General features: G+C 45.5%; 1 protein-coding gene across 1 annotated transcript in view; it reads right to left on the bottom strand.

The window, feature by feature from the left end:
- LOC132380273 (unconventional myosin-XV-like) overlaps positions 1–15,835 on the bottom strand; it is a 909,717-nt gene that overhangs the window by 561,803 nt on the left and 332,079 nt on the right. Inside the window, exons 17-18 of the mRNA XM_059949029.1 lie at positions 12,731–12,854; positions 8,301–8,396 (exon numbers count right to left, since the gene is read on the bottom strand). Of these exons, the coding sequence (XP_059805012.1) occupies positions 8,301–8,396; positions 12,731–12,854 (220 nt within the window). The remainder of the gene's footprint in view (positions 1–8,300; positions 8,397–12,730; positions 12,855–15,835) is intronic.

Raw genomic sequence — 15,835 nt, 5'->3', positions numbered from 1 at the left:
TGAGTGACTGAGTGTTGACTTTAAGAGCCCCCTACCCTCCACTGACTGCAATGCGTACTTTCCTAGCATAATCAACGAGTACTCGCGGTTCCCCTTTGGCACCCCCTGCCCCGATACCACTGCCACGTCCATCATAAAAGCCCTGCGCCAGCTCTTCACTCTGTTCAGATATCCCTGCCCTATCCACAGTGACAGAGGGTCCTCGTTTATGAGTGACGAGCTGCGCCAATACCTGCTGGCTAGGGGTATTGCTACTAGTAGGACCACGAGCTATAATCCCCAGGGGAATGGACAGGTGGAGAGGGAGAATGCCACGGTGTGGAAGGCCACACTTTTAGCCCTTAAGTCAAAGGGGTTGCAGGTCTCTTGCTGGCAGGAGGTCCTCCCTGAGGCACTCCACTCCATCCGCTCCCTGTTATGCATGTCCACCAATGCCACCCCTCTTGAGCGACACTTTTCTTTTCCCAGGAAGTCTGCCACTGGGACCACCCTGCCGGCTTGGCTGACGTCCCCAGGGCCAGTGCTGCTCTGGAAACATGCGCGGAGCAATAAATACTCCCCGATGGTCGAGAGGGTTCACCTACTTCATGAGAACCCACAGTATGCCTACGTGGTCTTACCTGATGGGCGGGAGGACATGGTCTCCATCCGTGACCTGGCGCCCGCAGGAGCACCAGACCCCCTACCCTGAACACTCCATGGTGACTATGAACTCCGTACCCACCAATGTATATACCTACGAGACACCGCACACGCCAAGTCCTACACAGACTCCTCATGACACTCCCATACCGGGCGCCATGCACACACGAGGGACTACTGACACTTAATGGGCTGGCACCTCAAGTCAGGCCGGAGTCAACACAACCACCGTCACTGGTGCGATCGCAGCAACTGACTCGACTGCCCGATAGACCTGACCTGTAAATATACTTGTCAGAAGCTTTGCCCCGTGGGGACTCCTTTAAAACAAAGGAGGGGTGAATCTGGTAAACTATGTATACCTGTCTGGACACGCCCCCCCCCCCCCCGCCCCCCGCCGCTGACTGCTCCTGTGTCTCCTCCCACAAACCCCTGTATAAAGGCGATCGGGGCACTGCTCCTCCCTCAGTCTTCAACATGGCCGTGTTCCCTTTTTGCTGTTAATAAAAGCCTATCGTTCACTTCCAGTCTCTGAGAGTTATTGATGGTGCATCATCCACTCAATAATAAGGATGCCACTGAGGGGGTATCTACTGGGGGAACACACAGCATTCAGGTCTCTGGCCCTGAGACTGGGGCTGGAGCTCAGAAGGGAAGCAGGGCAGAAGAGCACTGAGCTGGTGATGGGGGTTCCACGAGATTCTGCAGACACCCAGATGGTGCGTTGCCAGTGCGGATCAGAATAGGACGATCAATGTGTGGCTGAGGAACTGGTACAAGGGGCAGAGTTCCAGGTTTCTGGATCATTGGGAAAGGTAGGTCCTGTATAAGAGGGATGGATTACATCTGAACCCGAGGGGAAGCAATATCCCTGTGGGGACTGTTGGGGAGAGTTTAAAATAATTTGGCAAACTGAGTGATGGACAAGCACAGGCAGTGTGCAGTGAGACTGTCAGGAAGAACAGGCAGATAATAAGGTAAAATTGCACTCAGTGGAATGAATTGCAGTGTAACAAGGGGACAAAATCGAAAAATGTGTCGAATACAGGATCGAAGGTGTTATATTTGAATACACGCAGTATGCGAAATAAGGCTGATGATTTAGAGATTAACAGGTATGACATTGTAGGCATCACTGAGTCGTGGCTGAAAGAAGATTATAGTTGAGAACTTAACATCCAAGGAAACGCATTGTATCGAAAGGAAGGCAGAGGGGGTGGCATTGCTCTGTTGGTAAAAATTGAAATCAAATCCTTGGAAAGAGATGACACAGGATCAGAAAATGTAGTTGTTGTGGGTAGAGTGAAGAAGCTGCAAGAATAAAACAACCCTGATGGGAGCTATATACAGGCCTCCAAATAATAGCCAGGATGTGGGCTACAAATTACAATGGGAGATAAAAAAAAATACTTTTCAAAAGGGCAATGTTACAATAGTCATGGGGGATTTCAATATGCAGGCAGATTGGGAAAATCAGGTTCGTGCTGATTTTGTATCCCAAGAGAGTGAATTTCTAGAAGGCCTACAAGATGGCATTTTAGAGCAGCTTGTGATTGAACCCACTAGGGGATCAGCTATTCTGGATTGGTCATTGTGTGATGAACCAGAGTTGATCAGAGAGCTTAAGGACAATAAACCCTTAAGAGACAGTGATCATAATATAATGGAATTCACCCTGCAATTTGAGAGGGAGAAGCTAAAGTCAAATGTATTAATATCACAGTGGAGTACAGGGAATTACAGAGATACGAGAGAGGAGCTGGCCAAAGTTGATTGGAAGGGAACGCTAGCAGGGATGATGGCAGAACAGCAGTGGCTGAAGCTTCTGGGAGCACCTTGGAAGGTGCAGAATAGATGCATCTCAAAGAAGAATTGTTCTAAAGGCAGGACGACAACCATGACAAGGAAAGTCAGAACCAACATAAAAGCTAAGAGAGAACGTATAATAGAGCAAAATTTAGTGGGAAGCTTCTAAAAACCACCTAAAGGCAACTAAAAATACCAAAAGGTGTGAACCAATGAAATATGAAGATAAGCTAGCTAATAATATCAGAGGATACCAAAAGTTTTTTTTTGGATAGAAAAGTGTAAAAGAGAAGCAAGAGTAGATATTGGGATGCTGGAAAAGTAGTAATGGGGGACATGGAAACTGTTTCACTGCGTCAGGGGAAGAAGTGAGTGCAATTACTAGGGAGAAGGTGCATGGGTAGCTGAAAGGTCTGAAGTCAACTGGACCAGATGGACTATACCCATGAGTTCTGAAAGAGGTGGCTGAAGAGATTGTGGGGCATTAATAATGATCTTTCAAGAGTCACCAGATTCTGGTATGGTTCCAGAGGACCGGAAAATTGCAAATGTCACTTTAATTTTAGCCCACAATTTATATCTTGGGTTAAATTGATATATTATGCCCCTATAGCTTCGGTACTTACTTCGGTACTTATAAGATCTTTTTTTTTCCAGTTGTTTCAGGGCACTAGGCAAGGTTGTCCTCTTAGCCCGTTGTTATTTGATAGTGTCCTGGAACCATTAGCTATTGCTATTCGTGACTCACTTTCTATATTTGGCATTTCCCGTGGAAATGTGATACACAAGTTATCATTATATGCAGATGATTTGTTATTATATATTTCGAATCCTGAGAAATCCATTCCTGCTGTCATACCTTTGTTCACTCAGTTTAGTAACTTTTCTGGTTATAAACTGAATCTTAGTAAGAGTGAACTTTTTCCTTTAAATATGGAAGTTCCAATTTATAGACATTTACCATTTAGATTGGTTACGGATTATTTTACTTATCTAGGGGTTAAGATTACTAAAAAAACATAAGGATTTATTTAATGTCAATTTTTTACCTTTAATACACCAGGTTAAACAATTGCTTACTAAATGGTCCTTACTGTCTATATCATTAATTGGTCAATCAATGCTATTAAAATAATTATCTTACCTAAATTTTTATGTCTTTTCCAAGCAGTACCAATCTTTATTCCTAAATCCTTTTTTGATACTATTGATTCTAAAAATTCATCATATATATGGCAAAATAAAAATCCTAAGCTGAGTAAAAAATACTTGCAGAAATCCAAAAAAAAAAACGGTGGCCTGGCACTGCCGAATTTAAGAATATATTATTGGGTAATTAAAATTCGGTATTTATTATTTTGGACACAAGATGTGGATGCTAACGTCAGTCCAAAATGGGTTAATCTTGAATGTAATTCTGTACAAGGATTTTCATTGACTACCATCTTAGGAACTTCGCTTCCCTTGGTTTTTTTTTAAATTGAATAAACAAATGGTTAATCCAATAATTAAACATACATTTCAGATATGGTTTCAGTTTTGTAAATTTTTTGGCTTGAATATATTTATTTTATCAAGTCCTATTATATCTAATTTTTTATTTCAACCTTCTCTCATAGATCATCCTTTTTGTTTTGGAAAACAAAGGGTATAATATGTTTTCATGATTTATCTTTGGATAACTGTTTTATGTCTTTTGAACAATTGTCTAATAAATATAATTTGCCCAGATCCCATTTTTTTTAGATACTTACAGATCAGAGATTTTTTAAATACGATGTTACCTACTTTTCCGATTTCATATTCAACTGATATCGTGGAAAAAATTTTAGGCTTAAACCGCTATCAAAAGGGTTTAATTGCAATCATCTATGATATGATCATGAATATACAGCCAGATATATCTGATAAAATTAAAAATGAATGGGAGAAGGAACTTCAACTTTCTTTACCTATTAGAGAAATGGGAAAAAATTTTCAATTAGTTACTTTTTCTTCTATGTGTGTGAGACAGACGTCAATTCAAATTAAAGTGGTACATAGGGCTCATATGTCTAAAGATAAATTAGCTCGTTTTTATTCTCATATAAATCCGATTTGTGATAGATGTCACTCTGAGGTAGCCTCTCTGACTCATATGTTTTGGTCTTGCCCTCCTTTGGAAAAATTTTGGAAAGATATTTTTGATACATTCTCTACAACTTTGCATATTGATTTACAACCTCACCATGTAACTGCAATTTTTTGGCTTACCAATGATTGATCTGCCCTCTTCAGCTCAGCGGATGATTGCATTTGCTACTTTAATGGCTGGAAGATCTATTTTATTAAATTGGAAAGAGATAAATCCTCCAACTACATCTCAATGGTTTTCTCAAACCATATCCTGTTAAAATTTAGAAAAAATTAGAAGTGGTACCTTTGATTCCTCGGTTAAATTTGAAGAAACTTGGAGGCCATTTATTCAATACTTTCACAGAATGTAATTTGACCTTTTCCGATTCCCTTATATTATCCATTAACTTGAGTAGAGGAGCAGAGTTGATGACACTAAATTCTTTTTTTTTGATGCAATAGAACAGCCCAGCTTGCTTTTTTTTTCTAGTTTAGGTATAGTTGTGTTTAGATTAGAATATTTTGTTTTTGTTTTTTCAATTTGGGTTATTTTTCTATCTTTTTACTTTTTTTCTGATATCCTGTTTATGTTTAGGGTTTGGGAGGTCTATTATATGCTGTTACCTATAGTTTTTACTCATGTGTTAACTGCCAACAATGTAATCTCACTCCCTTTGTACTATTATGACTGTTATGTATCTGTTTTTTTGAAAAATTCAATAAAAAGAAAGGAATTGATTGTTAAGAACAAGGTTTCAAGGTACTTGGAGGCACATGATAAATGGGACAAAGTCAGCATGGTTTTCTCAGTGGAAAATCTTGCCTGAACAAACCTGTAGGAATTCTTTGAGGAAATAACAAGGAGGATAGACAAAGAAGAATTGGTGGATGTTGTGTACTTGGATTTTCAAAAGAAAAGTGTATGGTCATGTATTTCAGTAGAAGGAATAAAAACAAAGACTATTTTCAAAATGGGGAGAAATAAATCCTCATGCAGGATCTGCTAAAGGTTAATTTGCAGGTTGAATCATTGGTGAGAAAGGCAATTCCAATATTAGCATTCATTTCAAGAGGATTAGAATATAAAAACAAGGCTTTGGAAGGAACTAGTGAGGCCTCAATTGGAATATTGTAAGCAGTTTTGGGCCCTTTATCTACAAAAGGATGTGCTGAGATTAGAGAGGCTTCAAAGAAGTTTGCACAACCTCAGAATGGAGGGATATGCATTGAGAAAGAGGTGAGGAGGAATTTCCTTAACCAGAAGGTGGTGAATCTTCTGAGTTTATTGCCACAGGCGGCTATGGGAGTCTGAGCAATGGATGTATTTAAGGTGGAGTTTGACAGATTCTTGATAAGTCAAAGTGTGAAATGCTACGGGGAGAAAGGAGGAAAATGGGATTGAGAGGAAATAGATCAGTCATGATCAAATGGAAGAGCAAATTCTATGGGTGGAATGGCCTATTTCTGCTCCATTGTCTTATGGCATTATAAATCAAAATTCTTTATAATTTTTATGTAATGACTGCAAAGTGAGGAAGAGCTGAGATTATGGTCAGGGTACAAAGGGATGGAACTCAAAAAAGTTTGGGAATCACACTTTCATATTGTAGAATGTAGTGAAGATTGAGTAGGTGTGGTCAGAGTGGGGTGGGTGGGGAACGCTGCTGGAGTGGGGTGGGTGGGAAAGTGTTCAGGGTGAGGGTGCAGACGCAGTCAGAGTGAGGCGGGTGGAGACACGGGCGGAGCGGGGTGGTTGGGGGTACATGGTCAGAATGGGATGGGTGGGGTCACGTGGGGTGGGTGGAAACATAGTCGGAGGGGGGTGGGTAGGGACGCGGTTGGAGTGTGGTGATTGGGTGTTGTCTGAGTGGGTGTGTGGGTGGGTGGTGTGGTCGGAGAGTGGGGTGTGGGTGGGTGGTGTGGTCGGAGAGTGAGGATGGGTGGTGTGGTCAGTGGGGATGTGGGAGGGTGGTGAGGTCAGAGTGGGAGTGTGGGTGGTGTGGTCAGTGGGGGTGTAGCTGGGGGGTGTGGTCAGAGTTGGTGTGGCTGGGGGTGTGATCAGAGTGGGGGTGTGGGTGGGTGGTGTGGTCAGTGGGGGTGTGGGTGGGTGGTGTGGTCAGAGCGGGGGTGTGGGTGGGTGGTGTGGTCAGTGGGGGTGTGGGTGGGTGGTGTGGTCAGAGTGGGGGTGTGTGTGTGTGTGGTGTGGTCAGTGGGTGTGTGGGTGGGTGGTGTGGTCAGTGGGTGTGTGTGGGTGGTGTGGTCAGTGGGTGTGTGGGTGGGTGGTGTGGTCAGTGGGTGTGTGTGGGTGGTGTGGTCAGTGGGTGTGTGGGTGGGTGGTGTGGTCAGTGGGGGTGTGGGTGGTGTGGTCAGAGTGGGGGTGTGGGTGGGTGGTGTGGTCAGTGGGGGTGTGGGTGGGTGGTATGGTCAGTGGGTGTGTGTGGGTGGTGTGGTCAGAGTGGGGGTGTGTGTGGGTGGTGTGGTCAGTGGGGGTGTGGGTGGTGTGGTCAGAGTGGGGGTGTGGGTGGGTGGTGTGGTCAGTGGGGGTGTGGGTGGTGTGGTCAGAGTGGGGGTGTGGGTGGGTGGTGTGGTCAGAGTGGGGGTGTGGGTGGGTGGTGTGGTCAGTGGGGATGTGGGTGGTGTGGTCAGAGTGGGGGTGTGGGTGGGTGGTGTGGTCAGTGGGGGTGTGGGTGGGTGGTGTGGTCAGAGTGGGGGTGTGGGTGGGTGGTGTGGTCAGTGGGGGTGTGGGTGGTGTGGTCAGAGTGGGGGTGTGTGTGGGTGGTGTGGTCAGAGTGGGGGTGTGGGTGGGTGGTGTGGTCAGTGGGGGTGTGGGTGGGTGGTGTGGTCAGTGGGGGTGTGGGTGGTGTGGTCAGTGGGGGTGTGGGTGGTGTGGTCAGAGTGGGGGTGTGGGTGGGTGGTGTGGTCAGTGGGGGTGTGGGTGGGTGGTGTGGTCAGAGTGGGGGTGTGGGTGGGTGGTGTGGTCAGTGGGGGTGTGGGTGGTGTGGTCAGAGTGGGGGTGTGGTCAGTGGGGGTGTGGGTGGTGTGGTCAGAGTGGGGGTGTGGGTGGGTGGTGTGGTCAGAGTGGGGGTGTGGGTGGGTGGTGTGGTCAGTGGGGGTGTGGGTGGTGTGGTCAGAGTGGGGGTGTGGGTGGGTGGTGTGGTCAGTGGGGGTGTGGGTGGTGTGGTCAGAGTGGGGGTGTGGGTGGGTGGTGTGGTCAGTGGGGGTGTGGGTGGGTGGTGTGGTCAGAGTGGGGGTGTGGGTGGGTGGTGTGGTCAGAGTGGGGGTGTGTGTGGGTGGTGTGGTCAGAGTGGGGGTGTGGGTGGGTGGTGTGGTCAGTGGGGGTGTGGGTGGTGTGGTCAGTGGGGGTGTGGGTGGTGTGGTCAGAGTGGGGGTGTGGGTGGGTGGTGTGGTCAGTGGGGGTGTGGGTGGGTGGTGACATCAGAGTCAGGGGTGGGTGGTATAGTTTGTGAGGGTTGCGTCTGCAATAATGGACAGTACTGATTTGGGTTTGAGATGGTGAGAAAAGCTTCATCAGAGTTACTCTTGATTAGCACAGACTGATTTGCATTGGGTAAACCCAATGTGAAGAGCACGAGTTGAGACTGAGCTCCTGGGCAGGGTAAGTGTGAAAGGAGGTGACTGGTGCACCTGGTGGAAGAAACGAGCAGTAAGTTAACCGGAAACCTGGGATGGTTGATGAAGTTGTCTCAGTGTTCTGTGTTCTCCACCCATGCCATTACCTGCTCCTGTGTGAGCACCGCTTGGCTGAAGAACTGCTGCAACTGTTCATTAGCGTAATTGATGCACAGCTGTTCAAAACTGTTTACACCCAGATCCTGAAATGAAATAATACAGGAGAAATAACTTAATTATGATAGGTCAGTATTTAAAGCAAACACAGAAATGAAGAACAAACAGATTCTTTCCCAGTAGCAATGCTCCAACATTATTTTCTTAGGAAATCCTATACAATATTCATTCTGACAATCACAAAATGGCCACCATATTGAAGAGGGCTACTCAGCTCATCAAGTGTGCACTGGTTCTTTCTCCCACATTTCTATACAGCCATGTGAACTCTTCACTTTTGTAAATTAGCTGATGTTACAATTGAGCCTGTCTCATCCACTATCCTGAGCACAGTGTTCCAGACCCTAGCTACCTTCTTCTGGTTGTTTACCAGATATTTGTATTCTATGTCTCCTGGTCCATCAAAGGGAAACAATCTGCTCCCAAGGCGAACACCAATAGGAACGATCTGTTTTTTTCTCTCTACCCTGATACAAGTGCCCCCGTCAGATTCCTGCTGGTCCAAGGGGAACAATTCCAGCTTTTCCAGCCTTTCCACAGTCCATTGTCCCTAGAGTCATTTAAGTAAATCTCTTCTGCACACTCTCTGTAGCCTTTACATCTTTTGTGCAGTGCAGTGTCCCCAGAACTGGTATTACTCTTCAACTACCTCAGAAATTGTGCTTATATCATGATCTTGCTCTTGCATTTTACCGTGCTCCTTATAAAAATAAGATTCTATCAGCTTGTTTCAACTTGTTTCAATCAGTTCATCAACTTGTTCAACAAGGTAAGCAACATCTGGGTGTCAACATCTGAGGATCGACCCTGGGCCCAACATATTGATGCAACTACAAAGAAGGTAGGACAGAGGCTATACTTCACTTGGAGTTTGAGGAGAATTAGTCTATCACCTAAGACACTCGCAAATTTCTACAGACTTACCATGGAGAGCATTCTAACTTGTTGCATTACCATCTGGTGTGGAGGGGCCACTACACAGCATCGGAAAAAGCTGCAGTAAGTTGTAAACTCTGCCAGCTCCATCATGGGCACTAGCCTCCCCAGCACTGAGGACATCTTCAAAAGGTGGCGTCCATCATTAAGGACCCCCATCACCCAGGACATGCCCTCTTCTCATTGCTACCATCAGGGAGGAAATACAGGAGCCTGAAGATACACACTCAATGTTTCAGAAACAGCTTCAGCCCCTTCACCGTCAGATTTCTGAATGAATAATAAACACTGCCTCAGTACTTTTTCCTTTCTTTTTGCACTTAATTTAATTCAATTCTCTTTGTTTACATATACTTATTGTAATTTATAGTTTTTATTAATATGTAGTACTGCTGCAAAACAACAAATTTTATGACATATGCTGGTGATATTAAACCTGATTCTGATTCAGGGTAGTAAGTGGGAAACTGGAGGAACAGTGTCATTGACTAGGGCACATGTAAATACAAATTCACAAAACACAGAAAATCCTGACTTGTGATAACTGTGGAAATCAAAGTTTAATATTCTTTATTTGAATGCACTTCCAACAAAATAGATGAGTTGTCAGCAACATGTAAGTATGATGTAATAGGAATGGTATTATGTACAATAATGTGCTACCACTCCTCTGTACAGAACTAGCAAAATTAAATGTATAGTCCAAATTGCACTAAGAATAGATGAACTTTCTCCTTTAGTATATTTTATAATGAATAAACTTTACTGAAGTAAAAGAAGAATGACGGGTGACATTATTCAAATATATAAGATCCTAAAGTGGCCTGACAAGAGTGGATGGTGGGACATTTTTATTATGGTGGGAGTGTCTTGAAAAAAGTTATATAGTCTCAAGATAAAAACCTGGTCATTTAAAACTAAGATGGATGGAACTCTGTTTACTTTATCCCAACAAATACTACAGGATACATAATACTGAATACATGGTGAACTAAATCTCCACCCTGTCCTCATAAATGGTTTCATGGCATGTACAGAATGGGTAAACACACAGTAAAGCTTTTATTTTTCTGTTGCCTCCATCTCTGTACCAACATCGTCTTCCAGAACTCCTGATCCTTTCTCCTGTCTGCAGACTTGCTTTCTATTTGCTCCTGCCCTTCTGGCCCTTTAGTCTTTCCAGATCTTTCCATCCCAAGCTGGCAAGACAACATTAACAGGCTCATTTCATTCCACTGTCCTTATTCACTCTACTCTCTTATAGCACTCTTCTCACTAAAGATTGAATCCAACATTATTGTCATTCCTACTGACAAGGACAGTGGTCTTGTGCTTTGGCTAACTGACCTCTAGTTAACAGAGCTGGCCATCCCTCAGCTACCTCTTTACACCTCCTAATGGGCCATGATTCCACCACTGCACATCAAGCTATTACGTCCCAAAGAGTCTTTGACCTTTGTTCTTCAGATCTTCCCTCACAGCAAACAGCCTCAAAGTGCTCCAATGCCACACAACATACTTCTTCCCCCCTCCCCAAGATCTACAAGAAGACTATCCTGGTAACCCTTTGTTTCTGACTATTCAAGTTATTTCTTGCTAGTTTGATCACATTATTTCTCCCATTATTCAATCCCCATCCCAATTACATCCATGGCACCTCTGGTGCCTCCCGCCGCTTGAAAGCATCCAGTTTCTTGGTACAACTGATTCATCTTCACCGTGAATGACTTACCCCTCCAAGGGCCTTCAATTCTTCATTATACAAGCAGTTCAATCAACCACTCACCTTCAGCTGAACTCATTCTTACATTAAACAACTCGTCAGTGTACAGTTCCTGGTTATCCTCGAAGGGTCTCAGCCTGAAATGTTGACTGTTTATTCCCATCCATTGATGCTACCTGACTTGCTGAGTTTCTCCAGAATTTTTATGTGTAGTTTGTTCAACTCAGTTTACTTTCTCCAAGTAGGTGTAGGTATGGGGACTTGCATGTGCCCAGGCCACTTGTCTCTTTGTTGGCTCCATGGAACAGTCCTAGATACATCCCTCAGCTCTTTTCATAATACACTGATGATGGTTCTGGAGCTGGTTCATGCACTCCTAAAGAGCTCAAATATTCCATTACCTTTCCTGCCTGTCTCCACTCTGCTCTCACTTAGCCATGGTCCACCTTATTCTTCCTTCACTTCCTTGGCATCTCTGTCTTCATCTGAGATGAAGTTTTAGTTGCTGATATCCATTATAACCCCACCCACTCCCACAGCTAGCATGACAAACCCTGTTCACTCCTCATTTTCGTAAGGAGTTTCTTCTATTCTCCAAGTATCTGCATCTCCATCATATCGGCCCTGATAATGAGTTTGTCCACATTTTTTCCCTTAACTGCGTTTTCATCTCTACAGATCTGCTCATCTATTTCTGCCAACCACTCCCCTTCCAGAGCATCTTCCTCTGCAACTATCTTTTTACATCTTCTCTCTCTACCATCCAGGGATTCAGACCCTTCTTCATAGAGATTCACTTGCACTTCGTGAACGGTATTCCATGTCCCTGTTGTATATTCTTTTCGATGAACACAGGCAGAGACACTATCTTATAGAGTACCTCTATTTGGCTCATAAGAGAAGCCCTGCAATTCTTGTTGGCTCAGTTCTTCACCCAATTTCTTCTCTGACCTCTGTACACAGCCTTCAAAATTGTTCCAACAATTGAACCAGCCAATTTAACACAGTATCTTACCTTCGATATCCTTGGAATTGAACACTGAGCTTCACAGTTGCAGGTAACCATTGAAATATTTTCTATCTCGCCACTGACATGTGTCAATTTGTTTCTTTTATCCATCTGCCAATCTTTAAAGTAACCGACCCTGATCACTTTAGTCTGGGCCCTACAACAGGAGTTTTCTCAGCTCTCTCCAAAGCTCCCCCTATCTGTTCATGAGCAAAGTTTTCTCGTTCTTCCAGTTCTGCTGTCAAGTCCTTAATTCCAGAAATTGCCTGTTTCTCTTTCACCACAGATACTGCCTGAGCTTAGCTCTTGCACCACTCTGTTTCTGCTGCAGTCTTCCAGTATCTGGTTTTTCTCCAACAGGCCTTTGATAAATAAGGTCCTTTGATAAATTTAACTGTTCAACCCTGGAGCCCATCCTCATTCTTAACAGACACCAGTCATTCTGACATCAATTATAACCTGTCACTCGGAGTGCAAAAAAAAGGTCCCTACTTTCCAACCTCTAAGCAGAATTTTGAAGAATGTGGGAAGACACATTAGTGTGCTCCCTAACTCTGTGGTTAATGATTAATCTGCTGTAATATTTCACATTTAAAGACAGATGCCAGTACATTCAGTTTCACTACAACACTATAACTAGACATACATTAAACCCCCTTATCTTCAAAATTCGCAAATCCCGCCAAACTTACCTCAAAACCATAGATATCCACAACTCCCACAGAACTATCCATCTCTGCTGGCATCAGACACTTGTTGATTTGTTGTACCAGCCAATCAAAGAGCAGTGAATAGAGAGCTTTGGCAATAGTGTCCCTGAGTAGATAAAACAAAAAATTACCGGCATCTTAAGAACGGTCAAACATAGGGACAAATGACAGAGAAAGGAAGTGAAGAACAGCTTCTAGATTTGGGAGTGAGGAAGAGTCAGTGATTGGACAGATGATTGGCTGGTCTGAGGCAGGTGGGACAATGGGGAATAAAAGAGAACTTGACAAACAGTGTGGATGGTAGGGAGAGGGTGACGGTCTGGGATGGAGAGGGTGACGGTCTGGGATGGAGAGGGTGACAAATGACTACATTGGGCTGAGAGGGGATTCACAATCACAACTTGGGGGGTGATGGTAAAGATAAATTGTCACATATACCAAGTAGAAACATTGTTTTGCATGCTGTCCATTCAGATCATTTCATCACATCAGTGCATTGAGGAAGTACAAAGCAAAAATAACAACAGAATGCAAAATAAAGTGTAATAACCAGAGAATCTGCGAATGCTGGAAATGTTGAGCAACACACAAAATGCTAGAGGAAATCAGCAGGCCAGGCAGCATCTACGTCTAAGTTAGGACACTTCTGTCTCCTTTTTCAGTGTTAATGAGGGGTCCAGCCCAGAAGTGTCAACTGTTTACTCCCCTCGATAGATGCTGCTAACTTGCTCAGTTACTCCAGCATTTTGTGGGTGCTGTAGAATAAAGAGTGGCTGGTTGCCAGTCAATGGTTGAGGGAGTGGAGGTGGTTTTCTCAGGGAGCCTAGAGCAGAAGCAACTCTGTTCCCTCGAGCCACATGAGAAATAGATCACTCTCCTCCAGGAGGCAAGAGCTCCTGCCCCTGGGGAGCCCCGTGCAATAACAACCTCATAAACATCAGGCTCAACTGTTCAATTGGATTCCTTTCCCCAACATGGCCAACCTCACATACATACAGACTTTACCAAACAGTTACAGGCTATATACACTCAGAATTGGAAACATATTCCTGGTACTTAGCCTTTTTTAACAACTCCAAACTATAATCACCTAATTTTCCTGACTCATACCGAGAAGGTGATGTTGAGAGAATTTGTTAAGGATCCGGCCTGAACACTGGGTCAAAGGGGCTGTGCTGATAGCTCTGGACCACGACAGCCCTTAAATTCCATCTTCTTTCACCTGGCCATGTGGGCTTTGAACCAGCCCCTTCCCTAATCGGACTCTCGCCAATTACCCACTTATCTCCTCAACCTGTTTCTGTTCTCGCTCATTACCCGGTCCATTTGAACCCTGCCTCGACTCACACTGTCTGACTGTTCGTCCCAGTCCTGAACGGAGTCGTTCCAGCCTGCTACAGTGACTACTGCCAACGGAAATGGTTGAATTCTGTGTTTCCAGATTCTGCCTGTTTGGAACCTGATTCCTGCCTGAAGCTCCCGTAATCGTCTGCCCTCGCCGGACGGACAGCCTTTCCCAGGTAAGACCTCCGCCTGCCATTCCGGCTTCGTGCCTGTCTCCTGGTGTTGAAAGACTGTTGCCCCTGTGGCGGCTAATAAAATCCTGGACATTCAAGAACATTCATTGGTCTGCACTTGAGTCCTACCGCAACCGCCCCCTCCTGACAGAACGAACAGGCCATATGGACTCAGCAGACCCCAACCGGGTACGTGAGGCCCTTTCCTGACAGGGAGTGTTATTGGGGAGACACGAAGCGCAGTTCGCCTCTGTCACCTTCTCCACCTCTCTGACCAGTATGGCCTCCCAGTTACAGCAGATTCAGCTAGCGCTGAAACCTCACCCTCCCGTAGCGGCAACATCAGCCCCACAGGCTCCAACCCTACCAGCCCGAGAGCCCCGTCTACCTCCACCCGAAACTTACAATGGTGAACCAGGCACCAGCAGATCCTTCCTGTCCCAATGCTCGTTGATTTTTGAGCTGCAGCCCGCTACCTTTCCAACTGATCGATCCCGTATCGCTTATGATCACGTTGCTGTCGGGAAGAGCAAGAGAGCGGGGCACGGCCGTGTGGGACAGCAGAGCCCCGTTTTGCCACACGTTTGAAGACTTTTGTGAGGAGATGCGAAGACTCTTCGACCGCTCCCAGCAGGGGCGAGAAGCAGCGAGGGAAATGTTGCGGATTCGTCAGGGTACCCGCTCGGTTTCAGACTACACCATTGAGTTCCGCACGCTGGCCGCCACTACCCACTGGGATCCGGCAGCCCAATCTGACGTGTTCCTCTATGGATTGAGCGAGGAGGTTGAGCTAGCACCTGCGACCTGCCTACCGACTTCCAAGAGCGGGTCGATTTGACCATTAAAATTGACAGCCGCATAAAACAGCGGGAGCGTGAGATCCGGGGTTCCCTAAGAACCACATTCTTCCAGCCCGCACGCACGTCTCCTCCTCAGTCACCCCCATCCAGCCCATGCAGATTGATCGTGCCTGTCTGTCTCCTTCGGAGCGAAGGAGGAGACTCTGGACCAACGCTTGTCTGTACTGTGGTCAGGCTGATCACCATGTATCCCGTTGTCCTGTAAAAGACAAACGCTCGTTCGTAAAGAGGGGACCACCGACGAGCAATATTTCCTTTTCCCGGCCCCCCGTCACTCGGACCCTGCTACCCGCTTTTCTACTGGCTGGGGAGGAGACACACTGTCTCAGTCTTCATCGACTCCGAGGCTGAGGGAAACTTTATCAGTCCCAGTTTGGTGGCCAAACTCAGAATGCCACTCTCCCGTCTAAAGCAACCCCTGCCTAACCGGGGTGAAAATGGCCTTGATTACCCACTCTACAGCTCCGGTGAGTCTCCTCATTTGAAATGATTAGGCCGCCATGCTCTCATCGGAGTCGATGAAGACTGAGACAGTGCTCTCACCATGAGAGCATTATTTTTCATGTAATCGATTTCCCCAAAGCTGAAGTTGTGTTAGGTCACCCATGGCTAGCTCTGCACGGTCCACACATCGATTGGTCGAATAACAGTGTTAAGCTGGAGTCCCTGCTGCCTAAATCATTGCCTACGTGTTGCTCATTCTACCCCAA

The sequence above is a fragment of the Hypanus sabinus genome, chromosome 23 (assembly GCF_030144855.1).
Source record: "Hypanus sabinus isolate sHypSab1 chromosome 23, sHypSab1.hap1, whole genome shotgun sequence".
NCBI classification, from domain to species: domain Eukaryota; kingdom Metazoa; phylum Chordata; class Chondrichthyes; order Myliobatiformes; family Dasyatidae; genus Hypanus; species Hypanus sabinus.
This window is presented reverse-complemented; position numbering and strand designations above follow the sequence as displayed.